We start from the raw sequence: 25,563 nt of genomic DNA on the forward strand, positions 1-25,563 counted from the left end.
ATTTTAGCACTTTTTTAGATTTCAAAGGATAAATGACCCAAAATAGCTAAAAGGATTTTCCTGACAGCTACCTAGTAATATTTGGTGGTGGTATTGCCAGTGCTAAGTTTACAGTTTTTAATTATGGCAAGCATTTTTGTGCACAAAATATGTGCAACCTACTGATACTGATACTATGCAATAAGTAAAACTTCACTCCCAGAGTGAGTTGGTTAGCACTCAGGGCTGGACGGGATGACCACTGTTAAACACGTATTTTCAGGTTTTACATGAATACTTGAATGAATGTTGTATCGTCCGTCAGCTCCCTGCCCTCCAACTGACCTGACCGTGAGTGCTGAATGTGGCACCGACTTGGGAATAATGACCTGGGCCCCGAGCGCTCATGCTGTGAACTACACAGCTACAGTCACTGGCGCCCATGGTCACGTGGTCACATGCTCCTCTGAATCAACAACCTGTTCAGTAAAGTTGAACTGCGGATATCGGTACACAGCAACTGTCATCGCTTCCAGTTCATCATGTGACAGTCTCACAGGGGCTACTGCAACATTTGACTCAGGTATGAATTAGATTTATTGTTCTGCTTTGGTAAAACCTAAATAAAAGGATTAATGACTATTATCTTCTCTGTATATTGCTGTCCGTAGCTCCTTGCTTACCTGACAGGGTTGAGGCAGAGCTCTACTGCAATAACAACTCGTTTGCGGTGCAGTGGAGGGGAAGCGTTGGCGGCGAAACCTCTTACACAGCCATCGCCATTGGCAGGGATGATACCAACACAACCTGCAACACCACAAATACACACTGCACCATCCAGAACCTAAAATGTGGCCTGAACTATGGTATTGTTGTCACAACACCTTCAGTCAGCTGTGGTCAGCTGTATTCTGACTACATGATACAGTCAGGTAAGATCTAATTTAATTTGATGGCATGTTAGGTTCATTTCAGTGGTTTGCAATAATTTTCTGTCATGCCCCCGTTGGGGGACAGAAATGTTTTTGCTTTCCCCCGGTTTGCAAAACTATTGAGACACTGAAACTGAAACGCAACAAAATGGAAAGCAGTGAAGCATACAAGAGTATTCAAGAGCCAAATTGCATGCTGACTACGACAAAATTCATACATGTTCGCATGTTTGCACTAATGTTGAAAATCCTCCCTGCCCGTCACGCCCCCCTGACAGTTCTCGGAGGCGCCCACCCTAATATTTGAGAGGCACTGGGTTAATTGGAGACTAAATTGTCCGTAAGTGTGAATGGTTGTTTGTCTAAATGTGCCCTGGGATTGACAGTCCAGAGAGTTTCTTAAATGAGGCCATTAAGAATTCTCATTTACCGTAATTTCCGGACTATTGAGCGCAGCTGAATATAAGATGCACCCACTAAATTTAAAGAGGAAAAAAGATTTGCGCATACTGTATATAGGCCACACCTGTCTATATGCTGCAAGTGTCCATTTCGTAACATGTGTTATTTAGTACACAGAAAGATGTTACACAGAAAGGCTTTTAAAACTTTGAATTAAATAAATGCTTTTTTCCAAACAGTGCGTTTAATACGGCTACTTAAACAGTAGCCTACCAGAAAAGTCAATCATCGCTTTCTTCATCTTCCTCCTGCAAACTAAAACCACTAAAGTCGTCTTCTTCAGTGTCGGAATTGAACAGCCACATAATTCCTTCGTCACACTTCGTTAGTCTCTCTCTTTTGTTGTCGCTTTCAGTGTCACTTTCATCTCGAGGCAAATTAGCCCTTGAGCTTGTGCTGTCCTCTTCATCACACAGTAGTCCAGAATTTTAAAACGGATGGATCATCTTTAACTTAAAAGCTGCATCATATGCATTTCTCTGTGTGTTTTCCATGATGTGGGTGTGTGCATGAAGCGCAAAAAACTGTTCTGATGTCGCGAGATTACAAGGTAGAACGTAACTACAAATCAGCCGCATCACTATATAAGATGCAGGGTTCATGAGAAAAAAGTAGTGGCTTATACTCTTAAATTACGGTAATTCTCATAAATCCAACCTAATATTTAATTTGTTAGTTAAAATAATGTAATATTTAGTTAAATAAATTCTCCATCCCGTGTCAGTGATTAATCACTCTGTCTTTTCCTATTCCTCTTGATGTTCAGCTCCATGTGAACCAAACAGTGTGATGGTGAATCTACAGTGCAGCACCAACGTGGCGTTGGTGACCTGGGGAAACTCTGGTCCAGATCAGACACAGGTGGTGTCAGCCGTGGACAGCAGAGGAGTGACAACCACCTGTAACTCCAGCAGCTCCAACTGTACTTTTGACCAGCTGCTTTGTGGGGAGAGCTACACAGTCAATGTGGTCAGCCACACTAATTCGTGCAGCAGTGAACCAGCGTTTGCCCAAGGATTTGAAACCGGTACAAATGATCAAAACAAAACATTGACGACTCACTTTTGCTTTTACAGTAAAAATATGATAATGCACTATAATATATATAACAATAATAATTTGCCAATATGACTTATATTATGTTAGATACAGTATCATTGTAGAAGCAGTGATTTAGAACTCTCTCAGTACAGTTCTAGACCACTGCAAACAACAGTCACAATATTAAACACTGTTAAATTAATTATTGTGTTTTTATTGTTATTGGTGGACTTAATGTGGCCAGTAAGTTTATAGCCACTTGCACAATAACATTATTAGAAAAAAAAAGTAACATACACACAAATGCACAGAGCAAAATGTTATTGTTGTGTCCAAAAAAAACAAAATTATGTCAAAATTGTATACAATATATTACATAATATATATAAATTATAATATACTGTATATTATACAATATATAATATATAGTAATAATATGCATATAATATGCATTTAACAAGTCTTATATTTAAAAAACAATACAACATTCAGAATTCATACAACTGCACACATTTTCTTGTTTTACTACTGGTATTTTTTTTAATTAACACATATTTATTATATAATTAACATATTAACATATATAATCAACATATATATATATTTATACATATATATATATATATATATATATATATATATATATATATACATATATATATTTATATTTTTTTAACCTTTAATTTGTAGCTCAAATAAGTTGTTTTTTTTTAGGTAAAGCCTTTAAGGTTTTTTTAAGGTAAGATTACAATCAAACATACCTAAAAAAAAACCCTAATATAAGAAACAAACAACAGAAACATAACATATATTCAATAAGAAGACAATAAGCTTTACCTTAAAACAACATTTTTAAGGTTTTACTTAAAAAAAACACCTTAAAAAAAGTAAACTTGAAACTGAATATCGGAAAGTATAATAATTACATTCAAAACCATGTTTTTTCTTTCATAAATAGTATATATTTATGTATTTACAAGTAACCAACAGTTATTAAAATAACATGTATCATACTAGCAGTGACCTCGCATTTATCTATGTCCCTCCACCACCAGCTCCCTGCATGCCCACCCACGTGACAGCACATGTGGACTGCGATACCGGCATCACTATGGTAACGTGGGATGAATCACGTGGCGCCGCATCTTATACTGTCTACGCGTGGGGCAATCATGGTCACAACGACGAATGCAACGCCACGGACACCTTTTGTGATTTCCCTCACCTGGCGTGTGGACAAGATTATACCATAACTGTTGTGGCTCGCCATGACACCTGCGTCAGTTTGGTTAGCGAGTCCATCTATGCCAGCACAGGTAATGGTATTAGTATTAAGGCCAGAGTGTAACAAAATTGACTGTCGAAGCTAGGTGCTGCCTTAGCCACACGGGGTGCCGCCATCTTACACCTACGTCACATCGTTACGTCGTACGGTGTTTGCTGTACATTACATGCTTTATTACTGCTTTAGGGTGAATGAGATGGGTTTTTCTGCAAAAAAAATCATTAGTTTTGTTGGACAAAAGCACGAAAAGTTTTCTCAAATAATCTAATGCTCAATCGCGAATTGGCAGGGATCCACTATATATGGTACACCGTGTTCATGGTAAACTGCGTTCCTGATTTGAAAACAACTTAAAAACTTAACAGTTTTTTTTGTGTTTCCTACCGATGTACTTTGAATTGAACAAAACAAAAGAACCCATACCACACCACACCTCATGCCAGGCTTTCCATAGCAATTTAAGGCAAAAAGCCCAATGTGACACATACGTCACACTGATATTTTTGTAGCTTGTTTTTCTTCGCATTGAGGAGCTATAGTAAGAACAGATCAATTGTAATATTTGACACCTTATTAAATACAGCATTAGATTGCAGCATTTAAAATAACAAAATAAGATTTAGCCAGTTTATAGCACTGACACTGCCATTTTGGGGAGGTCATATCTTGGGATAGTCACATGAGTTCAAATCATATAGGGCTCATTTTAGGACATTTCAAGTGTTAGGGACATGGGTTCCATGGGTTAACATCATAGTGTCATTAAGAAACAATTAAATTCAAAGCACTTTCCCTCACTTGCCTCTGTCTCTGTGTAGGTCCTTGTCCTCACTCTGGTCTGGAGACTATACTGGACTGTGACGCCAATACAGTTGCGGTGTCTTGGACACACGGGAGTGGCATTCGCTACTACAACACTTCCGCCGATGCCTTTGACATTACACATGAGGAGACTTGTTCCACCAATAGCACCTCCTGTAATATCAGCTCTCTGCACTGTGGGGAGAGCTACAAAATAAGTGTTAGCGGACAAGGATGGAACTGCTCCAGTCCTGCTCAGGACTGGCACCGCATAGTTGCAGGTAACTAAATGTTTTTCATTGAGTTGATATGAAAATTAGGTGAAATTTAACAAGAGCTGTACAGAAAAATGTATTTGCAGGTAAAGTGTGAGAATAATTACAAGATACTGTATGTTTGTAAGTCTGTAAGCAAACTGAGCTAACTATTGGTTAACTATTTATAGCTTTTTTATTTGGAATTTACACAATAAAGGCATTCATCATACATCATCATTCATTTTTCATCGTTTTTTTCAATACAGATAGCAAACCAAAGTCTAAATTCAAATAAACTAAACTAAATTCATAGTTGATTAGAATATTTTTGACAATGTTAGAGGATATGTTACCAGGAACCTTGAAAATTATGCAAAAGATTGTGTCAAAAACGTACTGAAACTTTTAGAATCAAACCCAAACTGTAAATACATGACGATGCAATGAGTTTTTGACTTGCCTTCTTTGATCTCCCCTCCTACAGCTCCCTGCCCCCCGACCCACCTCCGTGTCGACTCTTCCTGCGAATCAAACGACATCTCAGTGTCCTGGCAAGCCTCGCAAGGCTCAGTGACCTACGTGGCGGTAGCAGAGAATGCACAAGGCCAGCGATGGATGTGCAACACCAGCAGCACCTCTTGTTCCATATCCGGTCTGCTGTGCGGACAACAGTACCAGGTCTATGTTGCTGGTGCAGATGAAAAGTGTATTGGAGCCAAAAGTAACATTGAGGAGTTTCAAACAGGTGCCATGTCACTATTAATAATGACAAGCAATGTACTTCCCCTAACTAAGTCTGTACTCCTTCAGCCCCGTGTGTACCACAGAATATCCAAAACGACCTAGACTGTCTATCAGGTGTCCTCAACATTACCTGGCAGTCAACAGGTTATGCGCCATACTTTCATGCTTCCGTGGTGAGCATCGAAGGTGACGTCAGAATGTGCAAGACAGACACTCATGACTGCATAGTGCAGGGCATGCGGTGTGGGCTCACCTACAATGTGACAGTCGTGGCCCAAGATGGTACCTGCAATAGTTCCCACAGCCCAGCAGAGCAGGTCACCACAGGTAAGTACAGTTCAGGCAGAATAATTAACAGATAATCCAGCAAGAATTTAGATATTTAATTTATCTGTGGTGTTTTTTAAACAATGGTTAGAGTATAAACATACAGTAATATTACTAAATGTACTATTGGACTGGTCGCCAGCCAATCGCAGGGCACATACAGTATAGACAAACAACTATTCACACTCACGTTCATACCTATGCACAATTTAGAGTTGCCAATTAACCTAACATGCATGTTTGTGGATGTGGGAGGAAACCGGAGTACCTGGAGAAAACCCACGCACGCACGGGGAGAACATGCAAACTCCACACAGAAATGCCCAGGGGAGAATCGAACCCAGGTCTTCCCGATCTCCAGGCTGTTACTGTGTTGGCCAACATGCTAACCACTAGACCACCGAGCGGCCCGAAAATAGGATCACCAGCAATAAAAAAAATTTAATTAGAACATTTTAAAAAGTTAACAGGGAACATATTACAAATCCCAATCAAAAGAATTGCATATGCCTTGCAAACAATATTTTTTTTAAATTAAAAAAAAGGTTCTGAAGTGCTCTGTTCCTGGGCAACCATGGTCAGAGGGCTCAGCTGCCCCGTCGAGCTTAGAGAAGACACGGTGGGTCGGTAGAAGCACCGCTGTTTTGTAAGCAAAAGGACATTATTCTTCCCACAGAACTATCTGCCGGAACTGGTGCACCAATGTAAAATCACCACTGTTGTAACTACAACCACTACACACTTAATTCAGTACATCTGCATCATCTAATGACATGCATTACAAGACCTGACTTTTTGATACATCTCTATTGCATTTCATTACCTAGTGTGTGTACCTAATGTTGTTGCTAGTGTGTTACTGTCTACAAGTGATATAAATACACATTGACATTTGAACTGGTGAACTGATCTTGTTCTTCTACTTCTCTACAATTCCCTTGTCAGCTCCATGTGCTCTGTCATCCTTCCTTCACACCGTGGACTGTGAGACCGGAATTGTATTTGTAAACTGGACCAACAGCATCGCGGGTGTCATGTACGCAGTGTCCGCTGTTGACGCTTCAGGTCGTGAGCATAACTGCAGTGCTGCAAACAGCGGTTGTGGTCTGAACACACTGGATTGTGGGAAAGAGTACAACATTACAGTCACCCCATCAAGGGATGGATGCGTGGGTACAGACAGCCCAACAATGTGGATTCAAACAGGTAAGGAATTGTGGTAGATCAATAGGAATATCTCAGATAATGAAGACTTTTAAGGTGATTTTTCCTCAATGAAGTGCTTGAATAATAGATATTTTTATTCAACACATATACTATATGGACAAAAGTCTTGGGTCTTATTCAATTAATTAGTCAACAGATCCCTTACTTCCTCCTGAATCTTAATTATTCACCACCAGAGAGACAGTTATGGTAATGGTTTGTTGTTTATTTCGAACATGCTTAACAAAATTAAATAAGGAACACGGAGCCGGCTGGCTCATTAGGCAATATAGGTAGACCTAAGGGTGCCGTGGCCTCCAAGGGGGCGCCAAAAAATCGTGGACAAAAAGTTTCAAAAAAGAGTGGAAGTTGCTCTGGCTACCTCCTCTTATTTTCTTCAGTCTTTGGTTACTGAAGAAATGTAGAAGATAACCGTACAAAATAATCTCAAGTAACTGTGAATAGTTACTTGTAAAAAGTAAATGAGTATAACTTTCTTATTTCTTCCTGTAGTCCCTTGCACACCTCACCTCTCTGATGTGGAGATCGACTGCCTTACAAACTCAGCCTGGGTGATAGGCCATGAGGCTGCAGGTGCAGAAGATTACATTGTCTTGGTGACAGACAGCCTCGGTGACGTCCAAATGTTTCCGTGCAACTCCACTTCTGACAGCACTTGCGTTCTGCCTCTGCTGATGTGTAGCCAAAACTTTACATTCAGCCTGAAAGCCCGTGGCCAGCAGTGCACCAGTCAACCCAGCAACGTTGTCACAACTCACACAGGTATATAAAGCACTTTTTGAACTAATACCACACATGTATACATTTATCTGGCTTGGGAAAGCCACATAACCTTTTCTGTCAGTTTTATATTGGAAAATAGTTATAATTTACAGTGATTTTAAAAGTTTTACATCGCTGCATCAGAAATGTTTTATTGACTGGTTAGCACTGATGCCGCACAGCAGCATGATTCCTGGTTCATTTCCATTTTAGAACACCTTTGGAAATTTTTTCCTGTTTGGGCGGATTTGGTCCCTATACATGGCTGCTGCCAACAACTTCTCAAATGCATAGAATAAATGTCTCTATACACTGTAACTATGGCAAAAAATACCTTTACCTTTTAAATACTGTAATTAAAATGAGACAAAAACAACTCTGTGGCATGGTGAAAGAATGTAGAGGCAGGTGGACCAAAATGCAGAAAACAGGCAATGGCTTAAATACATCCATCCATCCATTTTCTCTGCTGCTTATCCTAATTAGGGTCGCGGGGCTATGCTGGAGCCTATTGGCTTAAAAACAAGAATAAGGATAATGACATGACGCAACATGCAATGACAATAAAGTAACTAGAAAACATGCAGTAAAGCTTCCAGCAAGCATTGAATGGGCCCTCGCATCCTCCCCAAATCAGGGTTTATGCAAGGCCGCACAGGACGCAGGACTCACAGTGACTACGTAGTTTTTCATCAGTAGGAGGCAACACCGTCAAATGGCCATGCAGTCATGTACTGTTCTATGCCCCACCTGGCCATAAAACATTTGGAGCGGATTGGATCATGTGGAAGGTAGTCATGACAGTTATACAGTTCCACCAGTAGGGGGCGACACTGAGGTCAAAGTGCAGTCAGAGTGGGTATGAGGTCAAATGTTGCACAATGCTACAACACACCATACAAAATTTGGAGGTCGGACTGTGTGAAAGTAGTTATGGCAATGTAGTGATCATCTGTCATCATCCCATTAGCAAGTTTTATGTACACTATCTGCATATCTCAGTTATGCAGAATGATCATGGCTGTTTATTCTCTTCCCTCCAGCTCCTTGTCCTCCTGTAGTTCTAGAAAAGTCAGTCAGTTGTGACAACGGCACTATCAGCATCTCCTGGGCAACCGTTCCCGGTGCTGTATCATACACGGCCACACTGGAGCAGATGAACAAACACACAGCCTGTTGCACCACGTCGGACACAAGCTGTGACATCACTGGCCTGCCATGTGGAGAGATGTATGTCCTGCTTGTCATGGCCGAGGGACAAACCTGTAACAGTTCTCAGAGTCAAGGAGACGTAGTCAGGACAGGTACAGGACATACGTACAAGTGATACTGAATGCTTGTATGTAATTGAAACAAATTGAATAATTTCTTTATCGTCATCTATTAGTGCCATGTGTTCCCCAAAATCTCCAATCAAGCCTGAGTTGCATTGACAACATGGCATCCATGTCATGGAACCACACCAATGGAGGTCAGATGTACCGTGTGAGGGCCACAAGTATGACTGGAGAGATGGACGAGTGCAGCACCCATGAAACAAAATGTGACCTGACTGGCCTGAGCTGTGGGCAGCTTTACGCAGCGTCTGTGACGGCAGAGAACAGCGACTGTCAGAGCGAACCAAGCGAGAGTGTAACAATCAAGACTGGTGTGCATTGCTTCTTTCTGTATGTGTTTGTGAACTCCTGAGTAAATATACAATTTATCACATGCATACATATACCAATGATCAACCATCTGCTAAACTTAAAAAATATCACAAAAATCATATTGCAATTTGTTTACAGTGGTTAGCTTCTAATTTCTTTGACTTTGCAAATAATGGAATTACAATAAATTAGTTTTAGGGTAAAACTGTCTCCATTGTAAAATCCTTATAACTGTAGAGGCATTTAAAATAACATTGTAACAGTCATACAAGTGTTTAAATAAGTAAAAAAAAAAAAAAATGCTATATTGTAGTCTTCTTTTAACCTAACACTGAAACTGATGTTAATATTCATATATTTTACACCATGTTTGATGATAATTTCAATGACATTATTGATACATTTAAATCCAATTGGGCAGGCACAAGTGGTCAAATGTTTTGATCCTGGTTCGCCCCCTGTCATTTCAAGATACCAAATACCCTGTTGCTTGTCATGTGCGTGCGAATGAGACATGCTATATTGATATGCGTTAATTTAATGATGCATTTAAATTGAAACACTGATAGAAATTAAGCCCAAAACCACACACCCATTGTGCTTGTTCTCTCTAGTGCCATGCACCCCTGAAAATATCTCCTCCACGGTGGACTGTGACACAAATTCTCTGAACGTGCACTGGTCCGAGAGCTCAGGGGCCGACTCTTACATCGCCACTGTGTTGGACAGCAATGGGCAGACCACAACATGCCAGGGCACAAATGGGTCCTGTGGCATAATGGGAATAGGTTGCGGCCTGATATACCATGTGTCTGTGGTCTCGTCTGATGGTTACTGCAGCAGCCCGCCCACTAAATTAATCGACACTGTCCCAGGTAATACACAACAAGAGACAAAACCTTGACTTGCACAGAATAGCACTGTCACACTTTTTATATTATGCAGTAACATATTATTATAAACTATTATCAGACCATAAATAATCTGTGTACAGTTGTATGTATTATGTATCACACAATAAGGTCATATTAGTCTTGTGTGCGCATGATCATTGTGTTAAACCCTCAAACACTTAGTAGAAACAGTATATTTTAATTGCTTAGTAGATGACAGATGGCTATACTGTAGTTTCACTTTCATGGCTGTGTTCCTTTCAGTCCCCTGTCCACCAACTCATATTACGGCAGAGCTGGACTGCTACACACAAACTGCTACAGTGGGCTGGTATCCAAGTGATGGTGCTGTGTCTTACACGGTCAAGGCCACCAACCCTGGTGACCTTACGACCTGTGAAACCAACACTACCAACTGTGATCTAGAAAGGCTGCTTTGTGGACAAAGCTACTCCATCGCTGTCATAGCTGTGGGAAGTACCTGCAGCACCGTCGCTTACATGACTGGAATGCTGCTTACTGGTGAGCTTCATGGTTTATTGTCCCTTAGTTTAAGTACAGTCATAAAGAATATTACCACAAACTTGGAATTTTACATATAAGCTTTTATTAGTACTATTAGTGGATGCTTTCATTTATTTAATAACTCCCCTACACTTCTTGTCCTTCCCCCAGAGCCATGCATCCCCAGCTACATCAGCGTCTATTACAGCCTATCTATTGGCCAGGTATTGTGGAGCTCTACCGTGGGTGCAGACAACTACGCAGTGGAAGGCGTGACAGAACAGGGTCTGATGGTCTCGTGTAATACCAACAACACCTACTGCGTCCTGTACAACGTGGAGTGTGGACAGATATACAACATTAGTGTCACGGCAAACAATGTTGCATGCCAAGGTGTGTCCACCTCAACTGAAGAGGTTCAGATTAAGACAGGTAAGGAAACAAATGTATCCATCCATCCATCTTTCGCTTATCCGATGGCATGCGATGTTCCCCCGAGTTAATTCCATACTTTGGAAGACAGTTTGGGCTCTGTTCCACCATGTCTGTGCCTGAGTGCTCTAAGCAAGATCCATAAGGATATTTGGATAAGTGGTGAAGAAATTTACTAAGGGCATACTCACCCTAGGTCAATTGTACCATACTTGGTCTCACTTCCCAGCAAAAATGTAGCATGTTTGTTTAGTGTGAGGAGTCTGATTGATGCTCAGGTTTGGCACTCTTGGAATAGGTCAGACAATGCATCGCATGATTACGTGCAACATAGCCCTGACACAGAATGACTGCAATGTGATTGCTCCTACCTGGAAGCATACACACACACACACACAGCAAAAGAGTGGAGCTTTGTGAGGAGCAACGCAAGGCAACAGTTACAAGGGAAAACAATGCTTGCAAAGCCAAATGCCACAGTCCCCGTGTGGGAACATTTATACTGAGCAACACGAACAAGCCAGTATGCCAAATTTATTCAAAAGTGGTAGCAACATAAAAGGCAACAAAATGACATTCATCATATGGGACGACCCAGAAAAACTATACATTGAGACGCAGAGACTTTGTCCCGACCGCCAACACTCAATCACAAGGACTTTAAATAAGATTGAAAATAAAAAAGTCAGATATTTCAGTAATACAGCAGTGTAGATGTGATGGGACAAATAAACGGCCCATGGCTCGACTATTCAGCACAGGCCGGAGAGGGCCGGAGAATCGCACCCAAGGTAAGGCATGGTACGACTGGACGATTATGAATGAGATCTGAGAGCCTTGACCTCAATCACACACCTTTGAAATAAACTACAACGATTGCCTTCTCATCTCAACCCCTCAGCTCTCAACTCCATCAATTTGTGTGCATGGATTCTGTTCTTTACATAAAATGGCAAATGCATGTAATCATTATTGTTACCTTTAGAGCCATGTCCGCCCACCAACGTTCAAGCAAGCGTGAACTGCTCAAGCAACATGGGAAGTTTGTCATGGGAGGCTAGTTTTGGAGCTGTAGCATACGAAGCCCACCTCGCCGGACGCGACGGCCACTCTCTGTCATGCTACACCGAATACACTTTCTGTAGCATCGAAGGCCTCCACTGTGGAAATGTCTACTACACCACCGTCACTGCTATTGGAGAAACACTCAACAGCACTCAGTCTACTACTATGCATCTGGACTCAGGTATGTAGGCTGAGGATGGGTTTTTTACAATTGCACTCCTGTTTATTGTTATTTTGGACAATCTCACAAGGCAAAGAGTTACATATCTTTTGTTTTGTGACTGAGATTGTTTGCCTTGATTATATCACTTTTTCCCCACAGTCAACTGAACAAGAAATTTGTAATGTAAAGTTCCAAGAGCATACATTGCGTTTTACAATGTCAAACTTGGTTGCTTAAAAATTACAGTACCGTATATGACATATTGTACAATCTTCTTTAGTCAAAGTGACGCGCACATCTGTAGGCAGGGGGATACTTTATTTTTTGAGACATGTGTATCTGCACTCATAAAGACAAATACTGATCATGTTTGCTTATTTTGCTATATCAAGCCCCCTGTGCGGTTACAAATGTGGCAACTTCCTTGGTGTGCCACAACAACACAGTAGAGGTGAACTGGAGCTTTGCCGATGGAGCCGATTCCTACATGGTGACTGCAGTTTCATCTGATGGCCACCAGGCTGTGTGTGAGAGTCATGAGCAACAGTGTGATTTGACAGACCTGCTGTGTGGTCAGAAGTATAATATCAGCATCACGTCCATCAGTGACCACTGCCAAGCTGAAACAGTCAGTGAGGTCACCTTCACCACACGTGAGTCCAGCAACCTTCTCCCACATTCACCAGTTTGTTTTATCTTTCCGAGGCCTGTCGCGATAACAAATTTTGTTGAATGATAATTGTCCTACAAATTATTGCCGATAAACAATATTATGGTCAACATTTTTTTAGACCATTTTTCATTAATTTAATGATAATATATGTATGTAATATTGTCAATATTATTTTGAGACAATTTTTTTCATTGATATGATGATGAAAATATAAACGTATACACCGTATCAAAAACAATAAACTTAAATTTCTCATGAGTATTTAACTTTGTAATTGGAATGTCAAGAGTTTTTAAATAAAATAAATTAAACAAGCAAAAAAATAAAAAAAAGTATGAAAATAAAATGTTTTAATGTTTTAATAATAAAATTGCACTTTAATAAAAATCATTCATAATATTTTTGATTTTCACTTTTGTTATTGTCTAAATATTGACAAAAAAACAACGGAGAAATAATCTGGAAATACTATGAAGTTCACATTGTGTGTCACTTCTAGCACCGTGTGTGGAATACGCTGCTTACATTTAATGGAACATTTTGTCGGAGTTTGGTCAGAGTACATGTTTTTGATGCAGCAAAAAGCATTTGGTGCACAATGAGGCATTTTGTATGATTTATTTCATTTTCTTTGTCACAAACGTTTTCATGTCCCAAAATGACGATGCACAAATGGGCTGAAATTGACATCAGGTCGTGTTTTATACACAACAGGCACGAAGAAAGTATTCGATCGTGTAGCACACGACACAGTGCTGTCGCTAGCGCTTAGCGCGTCTCTACTCACTTGAACAAAGAGACTGATGACTGACAGGAGGGTTCACTCACTCCGCTTATTCCACTATTGAACCAACGCACCCAGGTGTTGGGACAGATGCACGGAGTGAATCCTCTTGTCATCCAGCCTGTTTGGTAGATAGAATGGAGGAAAACAAACACGCATGCAAATGTCAATATACCGCGGCCGGCAATATTATCAAATTAGTTTTTATTTATTGTGCGGTTAATTGATTTTTTGATTATCGTGACAGGCCTAATCTTTCCTGATGCTAATAATTAAAAAAACACTACAAGATCCCTCATGATCCAATTTTTGATGTGAAAAAACAACTAAGAGACAGTACTTCCACAGGACCTTGTGAGCCCTTATATGTTGGTGTGGACCTGCAATGTGGGACAAGCACAGCCAATGTGTACTGGGAGAAAAGCAAGGAAGTGGGGCTTTACATGGCAGTCGCCACCTCCAGCATGGGAATGTCTCACCAGTGCAACTCCACCAATTCCAGCTGCAAGTTCTCTGACTTGGACTGTGGAGAAACATACAGATTCTACGTAACTGCATTCAGTGACATGTGCTACAGTGAAAACAGCAGCGTTGCTTACATTCAGACAGGTAATCAAGGGATGTGTTAATTGTTAATTAACCTAACCAGATGGAATTCAGCACTTATCTTGTCTTAAAACATATATTACAGAACAAATCTATTATCATAAGTAGTCATATCAATCATAACAGGATGCTATGGCTAATAATGTGACCTACAACCAATTCATATTCCAGAGCCATGCCAGCCAACAGAACTCAGAGCTGATGGGTCGTGTGACAATGACACAGTTGCGGTGTATTGGTCGGGTGGTAAAGGTGCCACAGGCTATGTGGTGACAGCAACAGGACACCTGGGATATGTCACATCTTTCCAGACTGATGAGGCAATGATCGAGACAGAGCTGCCTTGTGGCCAGCTGTTCACCTTCATTGTAAAAGCACAGGATGATCAATGTGATAGTGCTGTGAGTCAGCCTGCTATATTCAAGACAGGTATGGGTCTTGTTTCTTAGGAAATGTAATTCCTGGGGGTTCATTATTGACCTTTTATATTGGTTTAATTCACTCTCTTTCCAGGCCCTTGTGTGCCCCAACATGTGCAGAGTCACACACACTGTGAAGACAAAATAGGCTCAGTTAGCTGGGCTGACACAGACGGTGCAGAGTACTATTTGGCAATTGCAGTGGGAGAGGATGGCCATACCCACATGTGTACGACAGTCAACACAAGCTGCACTTGGGACGACCTGCACTGTGGAGAGCGGTACACTGTTCATATCATAGCAGATGACGACATGTGCAGTAGCATGCCAAGCAACAGCACTACAATACAAATGGGTATGCATTTGAAGTATGGTATTTACATGCAGTATACTGGACATAATGTGTGTAATTGTCACCCATGTAAAATTAATTTGTTTGCTTCTGCAGCAAGCTGCATACCCCAAAACTTGACATCCACAGTCAACTGCACCACAAAGGTTGTTATTCTATACCTTTAATATATCAAGGTTTAATAAATTAATTTATTAAATAAATTTACAATATCCAGTTATTCTTAAAATATGATTTTTTTTTTTATTTATTTTGTTTCCCAGGTGGCATCACTGACATGGAATCCAGTTGAAACTGCAGATTACTACATTGTGTCAGCCGGGGCAAACAGCAGCCATGCTGTGCAGCTTAGCACCAACGACACCTGGACCTTCTTCCATGAGTTCCTGTGTGGTCAGGTTTACTTCCTGACCGTGCAGGCAGTCGACTCAATGTGCACCAGCCGCCCCAGCGAGCCATCAGTACTTAAGTCTGGTACAGTCCCATTCTAAGAACTGTTGAATATCAAATCGGTATTAATTGAAACAGTGTTGGCCAAATTACTTTGAAAAAGCTATGGTTGCTAGTTACCTTCCCAAAAAAGTAATTAGACTAGTAATGCAATTACTCTACTCCTTCATAAATGTAATTGGTTACCAGGTGAAAGTAATTGTGTTACATTTTTGGAAAAAAACTTAAATTTTAATGAGATTAGGCTGAGGGCTGAGCTTACGACTTGCAATTCTCTACCAAAACACAAGGGGGCAGTTTTTTTCCTGAGTGTGAGCAACCACAACTCTCATTGACTAGCTGTTTAGCCCCTTTTGTAGTAGTAGTGAACAATGGCAACTGAAGCGACATCCAGATCGGGGATGCTAGCATTCACACAGCAAAAGAGTGGAGCCTCGTGAGGAGCAATGCATGTAGTAGAAATTAGGAGGACAAAGGAGCCAGTATGCTGAATTTGTTTGAAAGTGGTGGCAACATAAACAAAATGAACTTGCCCACCGAAACACATAAACACGACCCAGTTTTCTCATCTGGGAAAAAAACTACAGTTAACACTCACTAAGACGTTTGATCGGCAAAGTAAATACAAATGCAAACAGTGCAAAATGGTGTGCTTTCACAGAGAGTGTGGTTTAATACATCGCCAAAGAAATGCTGCTCTTTAATACAGTGGAAAGGCCAGCATTTCAAGAAATGCTGCAAACGTTAGTACGAATTGCCTGTGAGAAAATACATGTCACAAACGGCAATTCTGCAACTTTACAGAGTGAAAGATGACCTATTAAAGGAAATATTGCAATATTATCTTATATTATTATTTATTATTATCATTATTTATCATATCAGTGGTTTGTTTGGTCTCGGAAAACGTACACAATATTACTGTAATTTCAAAACTCATCTGCATTGTTTTGTGACTCGGTTAAATAAAAAAAGTTTCTTTGTCCAGTGATATTTTTTAATTGTACTTAAAATTAATGTTAAAATCTCATTTCGTCTCGTTCTCGTGGACTCAGTTTCATCTGTCGTCTCATCTAGTGAGTTGGTTCTCTCGTGACACCCCTGGTATATATAGTACTTGAAATCCCCCTGTATAAGTTATTAATCAATAATTAATCATGTTGTTGGAAATAGTTTATCCATCCATCCATCCTCTATGCCGCTTATCCTCACTAGGGTCGTGGGTATTCTGAAACCTGTCCGAGCTGACTTCGGGAGAGAGGCGGGGTAATCCCTAGACTGGTCGCCAGCCAATCGCAGGGCACATGTAGACAAGCAACCATTCACTCTCACATTCATACCTACTGCAAATTTAGAGTTGGCAATTAACCTAACATGCATGTTTTTGGGATGTGGGAGGAAGCTGGAGTACCTGGAGAAAACTCATGCAAGCACTGGGAGAACATGTAAACTCCACACAGAGATGTCCAACCAAGATACTTTGTAGCCCTATATACTGTAAATTATTACTGATATTTCAAAGAATGTCCAACATTTACTGTCAATCTGTTCTTCCCACAGAGCCTTGTCCACCTACCACTGTCCTCAGTACCTTGAACTGCGAGTCAGAGATTGGTATGATATCGTGGACTGGCTCTTCTGGTGCTGAGTTCTACATTGCCACCATAACCCAGCAGGATGGTCAGTCACAAAGCTGCTGGTCTGAAAGTTTGCAGTGTGGCATGCCATACATCCCATGTGGACAGAATTTCACAGTCACTGTCGTCGCCTCCAATGAGAATTGCAACTCAGAGCCCAGTGAGGAGAGCACACTGCAATCAGGTGAGTTTTTCATTTTATGTAACATTTGAGATGTCAACTAGTTGACCTCAAACTTTTCTCAAAGAGGTTCGTTACTAAATAGGACTGGTATTATATAAATTTGTTTTAATGCCAAAAGGTCATCGGTGAAGCAGACCCATTGTTGGTGTAGTGATTCACATACAGTGGCTACTGTACTTTCATGCAACAAAGGTGGCACATTCACAGTCAATGCTCCATCACAATTGCACAGGTGGAACTCCAGCTTTCCTGCAAGCCACAACTGGGCATCAAAACCGTTCATTCAATAAGGTCATTTAATACATAATTTCTCACATTGGATTACATGTACAGTACATTATTACAGTACATTATTTTACTATGTTGTAAAGAATCTGATAAATGGGACACTACTGTGAATATAATAAAACGTGGCTTGGTTCTGAGTTTTGATCCCCAGTTCTCTCTTCGTTCTTCAATAAGATTCTGAATTCTCTTATTGTCCTGATACCACTGGAATGACAGAATAAACCCCCGACATTGTGTGGAACTGGCAACATTGAAAAGTGCTTTAAATACCTTGAAAGAAAAGAAGTAAATAACTGTGTTTTTTCTGTGATATTATTAAATTGCATGTGACATTCTAAAATTGACAACTGCCCTGCTTCCTCATTAGGACCGTGTGTACCTCGTGATGTAGATGTCGCACTTGACTGTACAAGCAATGAGGCTGTTGTTACCTGGAATGCCAGCAAGGGGGCACTGTCCTACACAGTGATTGCTCAGAGCACACTGGGGACTCAATCCATCTGTGAGAGCGTTGAACCAACTTGTACCTTGACCAACTTGACCTGCGGCCAGTCCTACTTTGTCCAAGTGGTGGCCCAGGATGATCTCTGCACCAGTTTGCCCAGCTCCCCTGCACAGTTAAAATCCGGTAAAACCAGAAACACTGATTTTTCTATTTCATACGCAACTGTATTGTGCAAAACTGACAAACAGATATATATTTTCCTGACGTTTTGTTTTTTATTCACTTCTTAGTTCCCTGCACACCCAACATTGACTCAGTGGTTTTTGACTGCTTCACCAACTCTGCCTTACTGGACTGGGCGTTTGCTGAGGGTGCCTTGAACTACTCAGCCACAGCTCAGTCTTCCAGTGGCCATGTTTCTATCTGCAACTCCAGTTACACCAACTGTGAGCTACTGAACCTACAATGTGGCCAGACATACACTGTTGTCACTATTGCATCTGATGAGGAATGCAGCAGCCCCACTAGCAACAGTTTGCTGGTTGAATCAGGTAATCATTGGCCTTAATTCAGTGTAATCTAATGCATTTATTTTAAAAAAATGCATTAACTGAAAAGTACAATTAAATAGTAAATAAATATTAGGAGCGGCACTAAAATCTAATTTTGTCAGACCAGCATTCTCTCTCATCCCTTCCGCAGGTTTACTAGAGACAGCTTGATTGTTTGTTTTTTTAATTTGCCTGACACCATAAACATATGTCCAATAACAATTTTCCGTTAACTTCTTAACTTTTCTCCGCTCAGCTCCTTGTCCCCCTGATGGTGTGGTCACTCTTTTGGACTGTCCTACAAACACAGCTCAGGTGGAATGGCAGGCCAGCATGGGGGCTGATACCTACGAGGTCCAAGCTGTTGGCATGGGGGAATATGAATCCCTCTGTGAGACAGGAACACAGTCATGTGTCCTCTCGGATCTCATGTGTGGCCTGACTTACAATATCAGTGTGACCGCCATTAACAGTGTGTGTAATGTGTCCCAGAGTAACATCACACAGCTAAGAGCAGGTAAGCTAACGATACATGTAGACAATATGACGACGCTATGCTCCACATTAGTCCTTGGTGCCAGTAAAGAATGTTAGAAATTAATTCTGCATAAATGTGCTGGATAGATTCTGATGCAGAAGTATCTCTTTGTAAAGTGGTGGGGGCAAATCACACATTTGATTCAGCACTGTACCAACAAGATCATGCTGTGTTAGGTGGAAGAAGTTCATTCTTATCAGAACATTGTATAAGCCTTAAACAGTACTGCTTTTAGTATACGGTAATATATACTACTACTACTAATACTACACGGCCTGTATGACTTCTGAGGTTATGAATAGGTGATCATTACACCTGGCACAACTCATAATACGATTCTATATTATAATATTATTTTTCTAATAGCAGGTTTCCAAGTAGTCTTGTGTTCTGTTACATTACACGTGGAATAACATGTTTGCATTTGTGTGTGTGTTTGGCTGTATTAGCGCCATGTGTTCCTCAACATGTGGAGGCTCGGGTGGTTTGTGAGTCCGGTGCCGTGGCACTGTCCTGGGAGCCCAGCAAAGGAGCGCTATCTTACACTTCAGTGGCCCACGGCAGCAGTGCCTACGCATCAGTGTGTAACAGCAGCGTGACAGCATGCCTGTTTGATGATTTGATGTGTGGTTTCAACTACTCCATCACTGTTAGTGCCACAGATGAAAAATGTACCAGTGCTGGAAGCTCTGTTGTGGAACTCAACACAGGTATTATTTGTATAACATACTGTACTTTTTTGTTTTGTTCTTATAGCTCTAGTCCAAATTTAAAGGAAAACTGCACTTTTTTTTATTTTACCCATCATCCATAATCCTTACGTTAACGTATGAACACATCTTTCTCTTTTCTGTGCGTTCTAAAGAGAGAAAAACATTTAGCAGGAGGGAGCTAACAATGCACCTCATGGGACCCACCTATTTCGAATATAAAGCCCCTTTAGAAAACCTCCAACAGGTACATTCACGATAACCAGGTTTGGGCTTTGTTTGAATTTGAACGCTTCCGGTTTCAATTGCGATTCCTTGTTTCAATTCTCGATTCCGTTGCTTTTAAGAGTAAGGATCATAAAAGTTTGCATGGTTTATATGCAAAAAATCACAAACCACATTTTAGCAAGAATAATAAGTAAACAATGTCATATATGAATGGCGGTGAGTGGAGGGAGGAGAGAAGGGGATGGAAGAGCCACATGGATGCTATTTCACTAGTCTGTTACAAAGTAACTTGAAAGATGGATGGTTAGAGCTTTGTACTTGCTCACTTGAACTTTATCGTAAACTTCAGCAGCGAGTACAATCATTATTACACACACTGGTCCGGCTCACTTTCTGTAATGTGTCTCCCTTAAACCATTCCCCTGCAACCCGTGTCAACCAGGAACAGCGTACAAAAACCAAGGTACAGTCACCCTTTGCTACATCGTGGTTCGAACATCGCTTTCTCGTGGTTGAATATGGTCTAATGTTAGTAAAAAAAAAAAAAGTGTATTTACACTCAGTGGCATTAGTATTCTACACTGGTCTCTGGGTGTCAGTAACGTTACATTCATGAGACAATATCCACCAGGAAGTCCGCTGTCTAAGGTAACGTGTGGGTCTGTCTTATCTTATTTATGTCTAAGATGGCTTATTTTCTATTATTATGTCTGCTATATTGGGTAATACAAGTGTAGAGGTGATTCTTGAGGTTTCATGCCTAAAGGGCTCTAATAATGGTAAAGCTTTTAAAACTATTTAGAAGTTGCCTTGGCTCGAAATATGGAAATATTCCGTATATTAATATTGGATCCTACTTCGTGGAAATTCATTTATCACGGTTGAGTCTGGAACCAATTAACTGCGATAAACGTGATGACCGTACCACTGTACTTCCAGATATGAAAATACTGTTGAATGCCACACTCTTCATGAAATGTGCAGAAGTACTACGTAATTATAAGTGATAAGTCCTGATTTAAGCCCAATATTCAGTGCAGCATTGAGGCATATTAATCTTTTACACCTGTCTTCTTTGTGTCCTTATAGTGCCCTGCGTGCCACAGATGGTATCGGCAGAGATGGTGTGCAAAGATAGCACAGGTGTTGTGTCTTGGGAAGACGGTGAGGGTGTGTCCTCCTACATGGTGCAAGCGTTTGGACCAAATGGTCACCGGATTGAATGTAACAACATGGCACCAAGTTGTCAGCTACCCAGCATGTACTGCGGTCAGCTTTACAACCTGACAGTGACAGCTCAGGATGGACGCTGTAATAACAGTCACGCTTACCTCAACTTGCAGTCAGGTATTTATCCACAGTTGTGTTCTTTTCAAAAGATGCACAATAATTGATTAACATTTTTGATCTTATCTCCCCTCTCTTGTAGTGCCTTGCAGGCCCACCAATGTTAAAGCTTCTGCGCAGTGCCGCTCAAACTCTGCTGCGGTGACATGGGAGCATGCTGGGGGAGCCATCTCCTACCTCGCTGTTGGTGTCACATCAGATGGAAGCCACCAGACTGAGTGTAACAACACCATGACTTATTGTGATATGAGTGACCTGCTGTGTGGACAGACCTATAATGTGAGCGTATTTGGTCAAGATGAGTCCTGTTCCAGTGTGGAAAGTAATACAACGTTTCTGCAAACAGGTACCTTAAAAATCAATGCAGGAGTTGTATGTTAAACAGTATTGTATTATTCACATTATGGATGCCTTTTTCTCAATTCCTTGCAGCTCCTTGTCCACCTCAGGATGTGGCTGTTGATGCACTTTGTGATGAAGGTGCCATATATGTGTCCTGGTCAGCCAACCCTGATGCCCAGTCCTTCCATGTGGTGGCAGTGAGCCAAAGCGGGGCAAGGCTCTACTGCAACTCAAGTGGCACAGTTTGCACCATTGATAATCTACCCTGTGGGGAGAGCTACAGTGTTACTGTGGCCTCTGTAAGAAATGGCTGCGAGAGCGAGCCCAGCCCCGTAGTAGAGACTTCTTCAGGTGATACTGCACTTTTACATAGTTTCTATGTCTCATGGGGAACTAATTTTATGTTTTACAATTCAAAATAACATAAAAGTCAACAAAGCAATAGGTTATTTTGCCATACTTCTTTTACAAGTCTTGTCAATGTGTACAATTGTACTACATTACAAGGTGGGGAGACTTATTTTGTATTATCATTTGTAGTATTATTAAGTGGGCATTGCTTTACATTTGAATCAACTGACCTTTTCAATTTTATGGCTTAATAGTAATAACTAATTTCATTATAATTAAACAAATATTTTAATTAATTGTGGTGCCCCCCGGATCTAACGGGGCCCTTAGACTTTGTCTGTACTGTATTGCCTAATAGGCTAGCCGGCTCTGTTACCGTGAAACCTGATTATGTTTGTCCCGCTTATGGCGACAGCCCGTCTAGCTTACCCAGTTCATCAAGTCCTGGTCCACCGCGTTCTTATTAAAAAGTGTCTGCTTTTTAAAGGCGCTATATAAATCTAAGCCATTGTTATTATTATTATTGTTATGATTATGGAAAAGCCTTTATTATTGCCCATTCTCCTTTTTTCTCTCGCAAAGATCACAAGTAAATGTGCAAGCAATGACTAGTTACGGTTTCGATTTTGGTTATGTTGACAACCGCTCATGTCGACAAACCGCTCATGTCGACATCAGTCAGCTAGCCCGCGGGGCGTCCACATTATCAAGTCCGTACAAATACAGTTGTTTTCCCAGGGGTACAAAAATGTAATGGTCTTTTGAGTTTCTGCAAGATTACATTTAAGCAGAAGAAGTAATGGAAAGTAAAATGAATGAATGTTGTTGGTAAATTATACTGTAACATTGCTGCAGAGGACCTTTTTTTCGACTTTCAATTGTACTTGTGTCTGGTGCCTGGCTATAATGTAATACCACTTCCAAGCCAATTTTCCAATTTGTCATGAACCAAGCAGCCCCATTCAGTGTATATTTGTGGGGAATCAATTCTGATGGTTCATGCGTGCATTTTGCAGCTCCATGTGTGCCCACCAATATCAACACATATCTGGACTGTGTGACGAACTCCGCCTGGATGATGTGGGATCCCTCTGAGGGAGCTGTCAGCTACTTTGTACTGGCTCAAGGCGTCGGCGGTCACAACGCCACCTGTACCTCTACCTCACCTCCATGTAATGTTCCAGATCTGAAATGCGGGATGCATTACACCTTCCATGTGACTGCTGTCAACAAACACTGCCACAGTAATCAGAGCACCCCCTTTGAGCTTGAGACAGGTATATCACAATGATATTAAGAATATTAAGAAGGCTTATGAATTAAACAATACCGTTGCTTGGGTACTCACTAATATGTTTAAAAAGAGAAATGCTAAACAATTATTGGGTTACACCACACTACTGTATAATATTTCGACTGCCTATTATTGTATGTGGGGATGCTTTTGAGCACCTACTTGAGACCAAATAGGTTCCTTGCCTGATAAAGCAAAATAGCTTGGAAAGTCCATCTTTTCCAAAAACGTGGATATTGAAAAATGTACTTGATTTTACTTGACAATTGCAACATTTTCTGAGACATATTTGATCCGTCCTGCAGGTCCGTGCGCCCTAACGTCAATCAGCACAGCGACACAATGCAACAGTGACACCATCCTTGTCGAATGGGCGATGTCAAATGAGACACCTTTTTACGTGGCCACAGCTGAGGGCTATGACAAATCTCTTACTTCTTGTAACAGCACCTCCAGTTCGTGTGAACTCCAGGGTATCCACTGTGACATGCACTACAGCATCATTGTATCAGCTTCTTCTGATAGGTGCAGCAGCCTTAGAAGTCCACCAGCAATGATCACAACAGGTAAAGTACTTACTTTCTTAGTAGTGTAAATGTAAATACAATATTTTCACATTTATTGAGAGTTTTTAATGTGCTTGAGAAAGTGAAACTGCAATCACCATTGTGAGCAGTTGATGTCAATGTAATTTTATCTTTATTTAGCTCCCTGCGCCCCACAAAATGTAACTGCGGTGCCGGCTTGTGAGGAGAACGGCGCCATAGTGACATGGGCCCACTCTCCTGTGGCTACATCATACCTGCTGACAGCTGCAGGGAGAGATGGACATGTTGCAAGCTGCAACAGCACCGTCAATAACTGCACCCTTGCAGATCTCCACTGTGGCCAGCCCTACAGCTTGAGCATCACCGCCAGGGGCGATAACTGCACCAGTGAACCTACTACTGCATCTTTCAGAACAGGTGAACTGAACAGATATTTAATATTTCTGCTACCTTTTTGAGGCTTAAGACAGACAAATAATTTGTCTGTTGATTTTATTAAACGTGCGTAAGTGATCAAAATTTTGAGATATTAAAAGAAAACTGCACTTTTGTTTTTTTTAACCACATTTTTCTATATAACATTTTTTTTTAATGTTTTTCTATATAAAAACAGATAAAAAGAGACAGCTCATTACTGCATCTAATGGGGTACATCTATGCCACCTACAAAGACTGCTATTAAAACACTTCCAAAACCTCCAACATGGTTTTATAGTTTTGTATACGGTGGTGAGAAAAAGTGTTTGCCCCTTTTCTGATTGCTTATTTTTTTGCATGTTTGTCACACACACGTTTCAGATCATCAAGCAAATTTAAATATTACTCAATGACAACACAACTGAATACAAAATGCAGTTTTTAAATAAAACGTTTTATTATTAAGGGGGAAAAAAAATCAAAACCTACATGGCCCTGTGTGAAAAAGTGATTGTACCCCTGTTGCCCCCTCCCAGAAGTAAGAAGAAGTAATTGAGATCTATCAGTCTGGAAAAGGTCATAAGGCCATTTCTAAAGCTTTGGGACTCCTGCGAACCACAGTGGGAGCAATTATCCATAAATGGCGAAAACATGGAAAAGTGGTGAAACTTCTCAGGAGTGGCCGGCCAACCAGCGATGACTCATCGAAGAGGTCACAAAAGATCCCACAGCAACATTCAAAGAACTGCAGGCCTCACTTGCCTCAGGACCTGGAAGACTTGCTGTGATTAATGGAACCGTGAATTCTGCTGTCTGCCAAAAAATCGTGAAGGAGAATTTCCGGCCATCTGTTTGTGACCTCAAGCTGAAACTGAC

At 40.9% G+C, this 25,563-nt stretch overlaps 1 protein-coding gene across 1 annotated transcript in view; it reads left to right on the forward strand.

Moving 5' to 3' along the window:
* Positions 1 to 363: 363 nt before the first annotated feature.
* LOC129188936 (uncharacterized) overlaps positions 364 to 25,563 on the forward strand; it is a 28,431-nt gene continuing 3,231 nt past the window's right edge. The window contains exons 1-32 of the mRNA XM_054790083.1: positions 364 to 562; positions 651 to 911; positions 2,140 to 2,400; positions 3,470 to 3,730; positions 4,518 to 4,781; positions 5,242 to 5,502; positions 5,568 to 5,828; positions 6,774 to 7,034; positions 7,548 to 7,817; positions 8,861 to 9,121; positions 9,205 to 9,465; positions 10,081 to 10,341; positions 10,624 to 10,881; positions 11,035 to 11,295; positions 12,281 to 12,541; positions 12,916 to 13,176; positions 14,329 to 14,589; positions 14,758 to 15,015; positions 15,100 to 15,360; positions 15,454 to 15,503; positions 15,621 to 15,831; positions 17,368 to 17,628; positions 18,284 to 18,544; positions 18,652 to 18,912; positions 19,169 to 19,429; positions 19,900 to 20,160; positions 21,478 to 21,735; positions 21,818 to 22,081; positions 22,168 to 22,428; positions 23,445 to 23,705; positions 24,028 to 24,288; positions 24,430 to 24,687. Of these exons, the coding sequence (XP_054646058.1) occupies positions 364 to 562; positions 651 to 911; positions 2,140 to 2,400; positions 3,470 to 3,730; positions 4,518 to 4,781; positions 5,242 to 5,502; positions 5,568 to 5,828; positions 6,774 to 7,034; positions 7,548 to 7,817; positions 8,861 to 9,121; positions 9,205 to 9,465; positions 10,081 to 10,341; positions 10,624 to 10,881; positions 11,035 to 11,295; positions 12,281 to 12,541; positions 12,916 to 13,176; positions 14,329 to 14,589; positions 14,758 to 15,015; positions 15,100 to 15,360; positions 15,454 to 15,503; positions 15,621 to 15,831; positions 17,368 to 17,628; positions 18,284 to 18,544; positions 18,652 to 18,912; positions 19,169 to 19,429; positions 19,900 to 20,160; positions 21,478 to 21,735; positions 21,818 to 22,081; positions 22,168 to 22,428; positions 23,445 to 23,705; positions 24,028 to 24,288; positions 24,430 to 24,687 (8,032 nt within the window). The remainder of the gene's footprint in view (positions 563 to 650; positions 912 to 2,139; positions 2,401 to 3,469; positions 3,731 to 4,517; positions 4,782 to 5,241; positions 5,503 to 5,567; positions 5,829 to 6,773; positions 7,035 to 7,547; positions 7,818 to 8,860; positions 9,122 to 9,204; positions 9,466 to 10,080; positions 10,342 to 10,623; positions 10,882 to 11,034; positions 11,296 to 12,280; positions 12,542 to 12,915; positions 13,177 to 14,328; positions 14,590 to 14,757; positions 15,016 to 15,099; positions 15,361 to 15,453; positions 15,504 to 15,620; positions 15,832 to 17,367; positions 17,629 to 18,283; positions 18,545 to 18,651; positions 18,913 to 19,168; positions 19,430 to 19,899; positions 20,161 to 21,477; positions 21,736 to 21,817; positions 22,082 to 22,167; positions 22,429 to 23,444; positions 23,706 to 24,027; positions 24,289 to 24,429; positions 24,688 to 25,563) is intronic.

The sequence above is a fragment of the Dunckerocampus dactyliophorus genome, chromosome 10 (genome assembly GCF_027744805.1).
Source record: "Dunckerocampus dactyliophorus isolate RoL2022-P2 chromosome 10, RoL_Ddac_1.1, whole genome shotgun sequence".
In the NCBI taxonomy this organism is placed as follows: Eukaryota; Metazoa; Chordata; class Actinopteri; order Syngnathiformes; family Syngnathidae; genus Dunckerocampus; species Dunckerocampus dactyliophorus.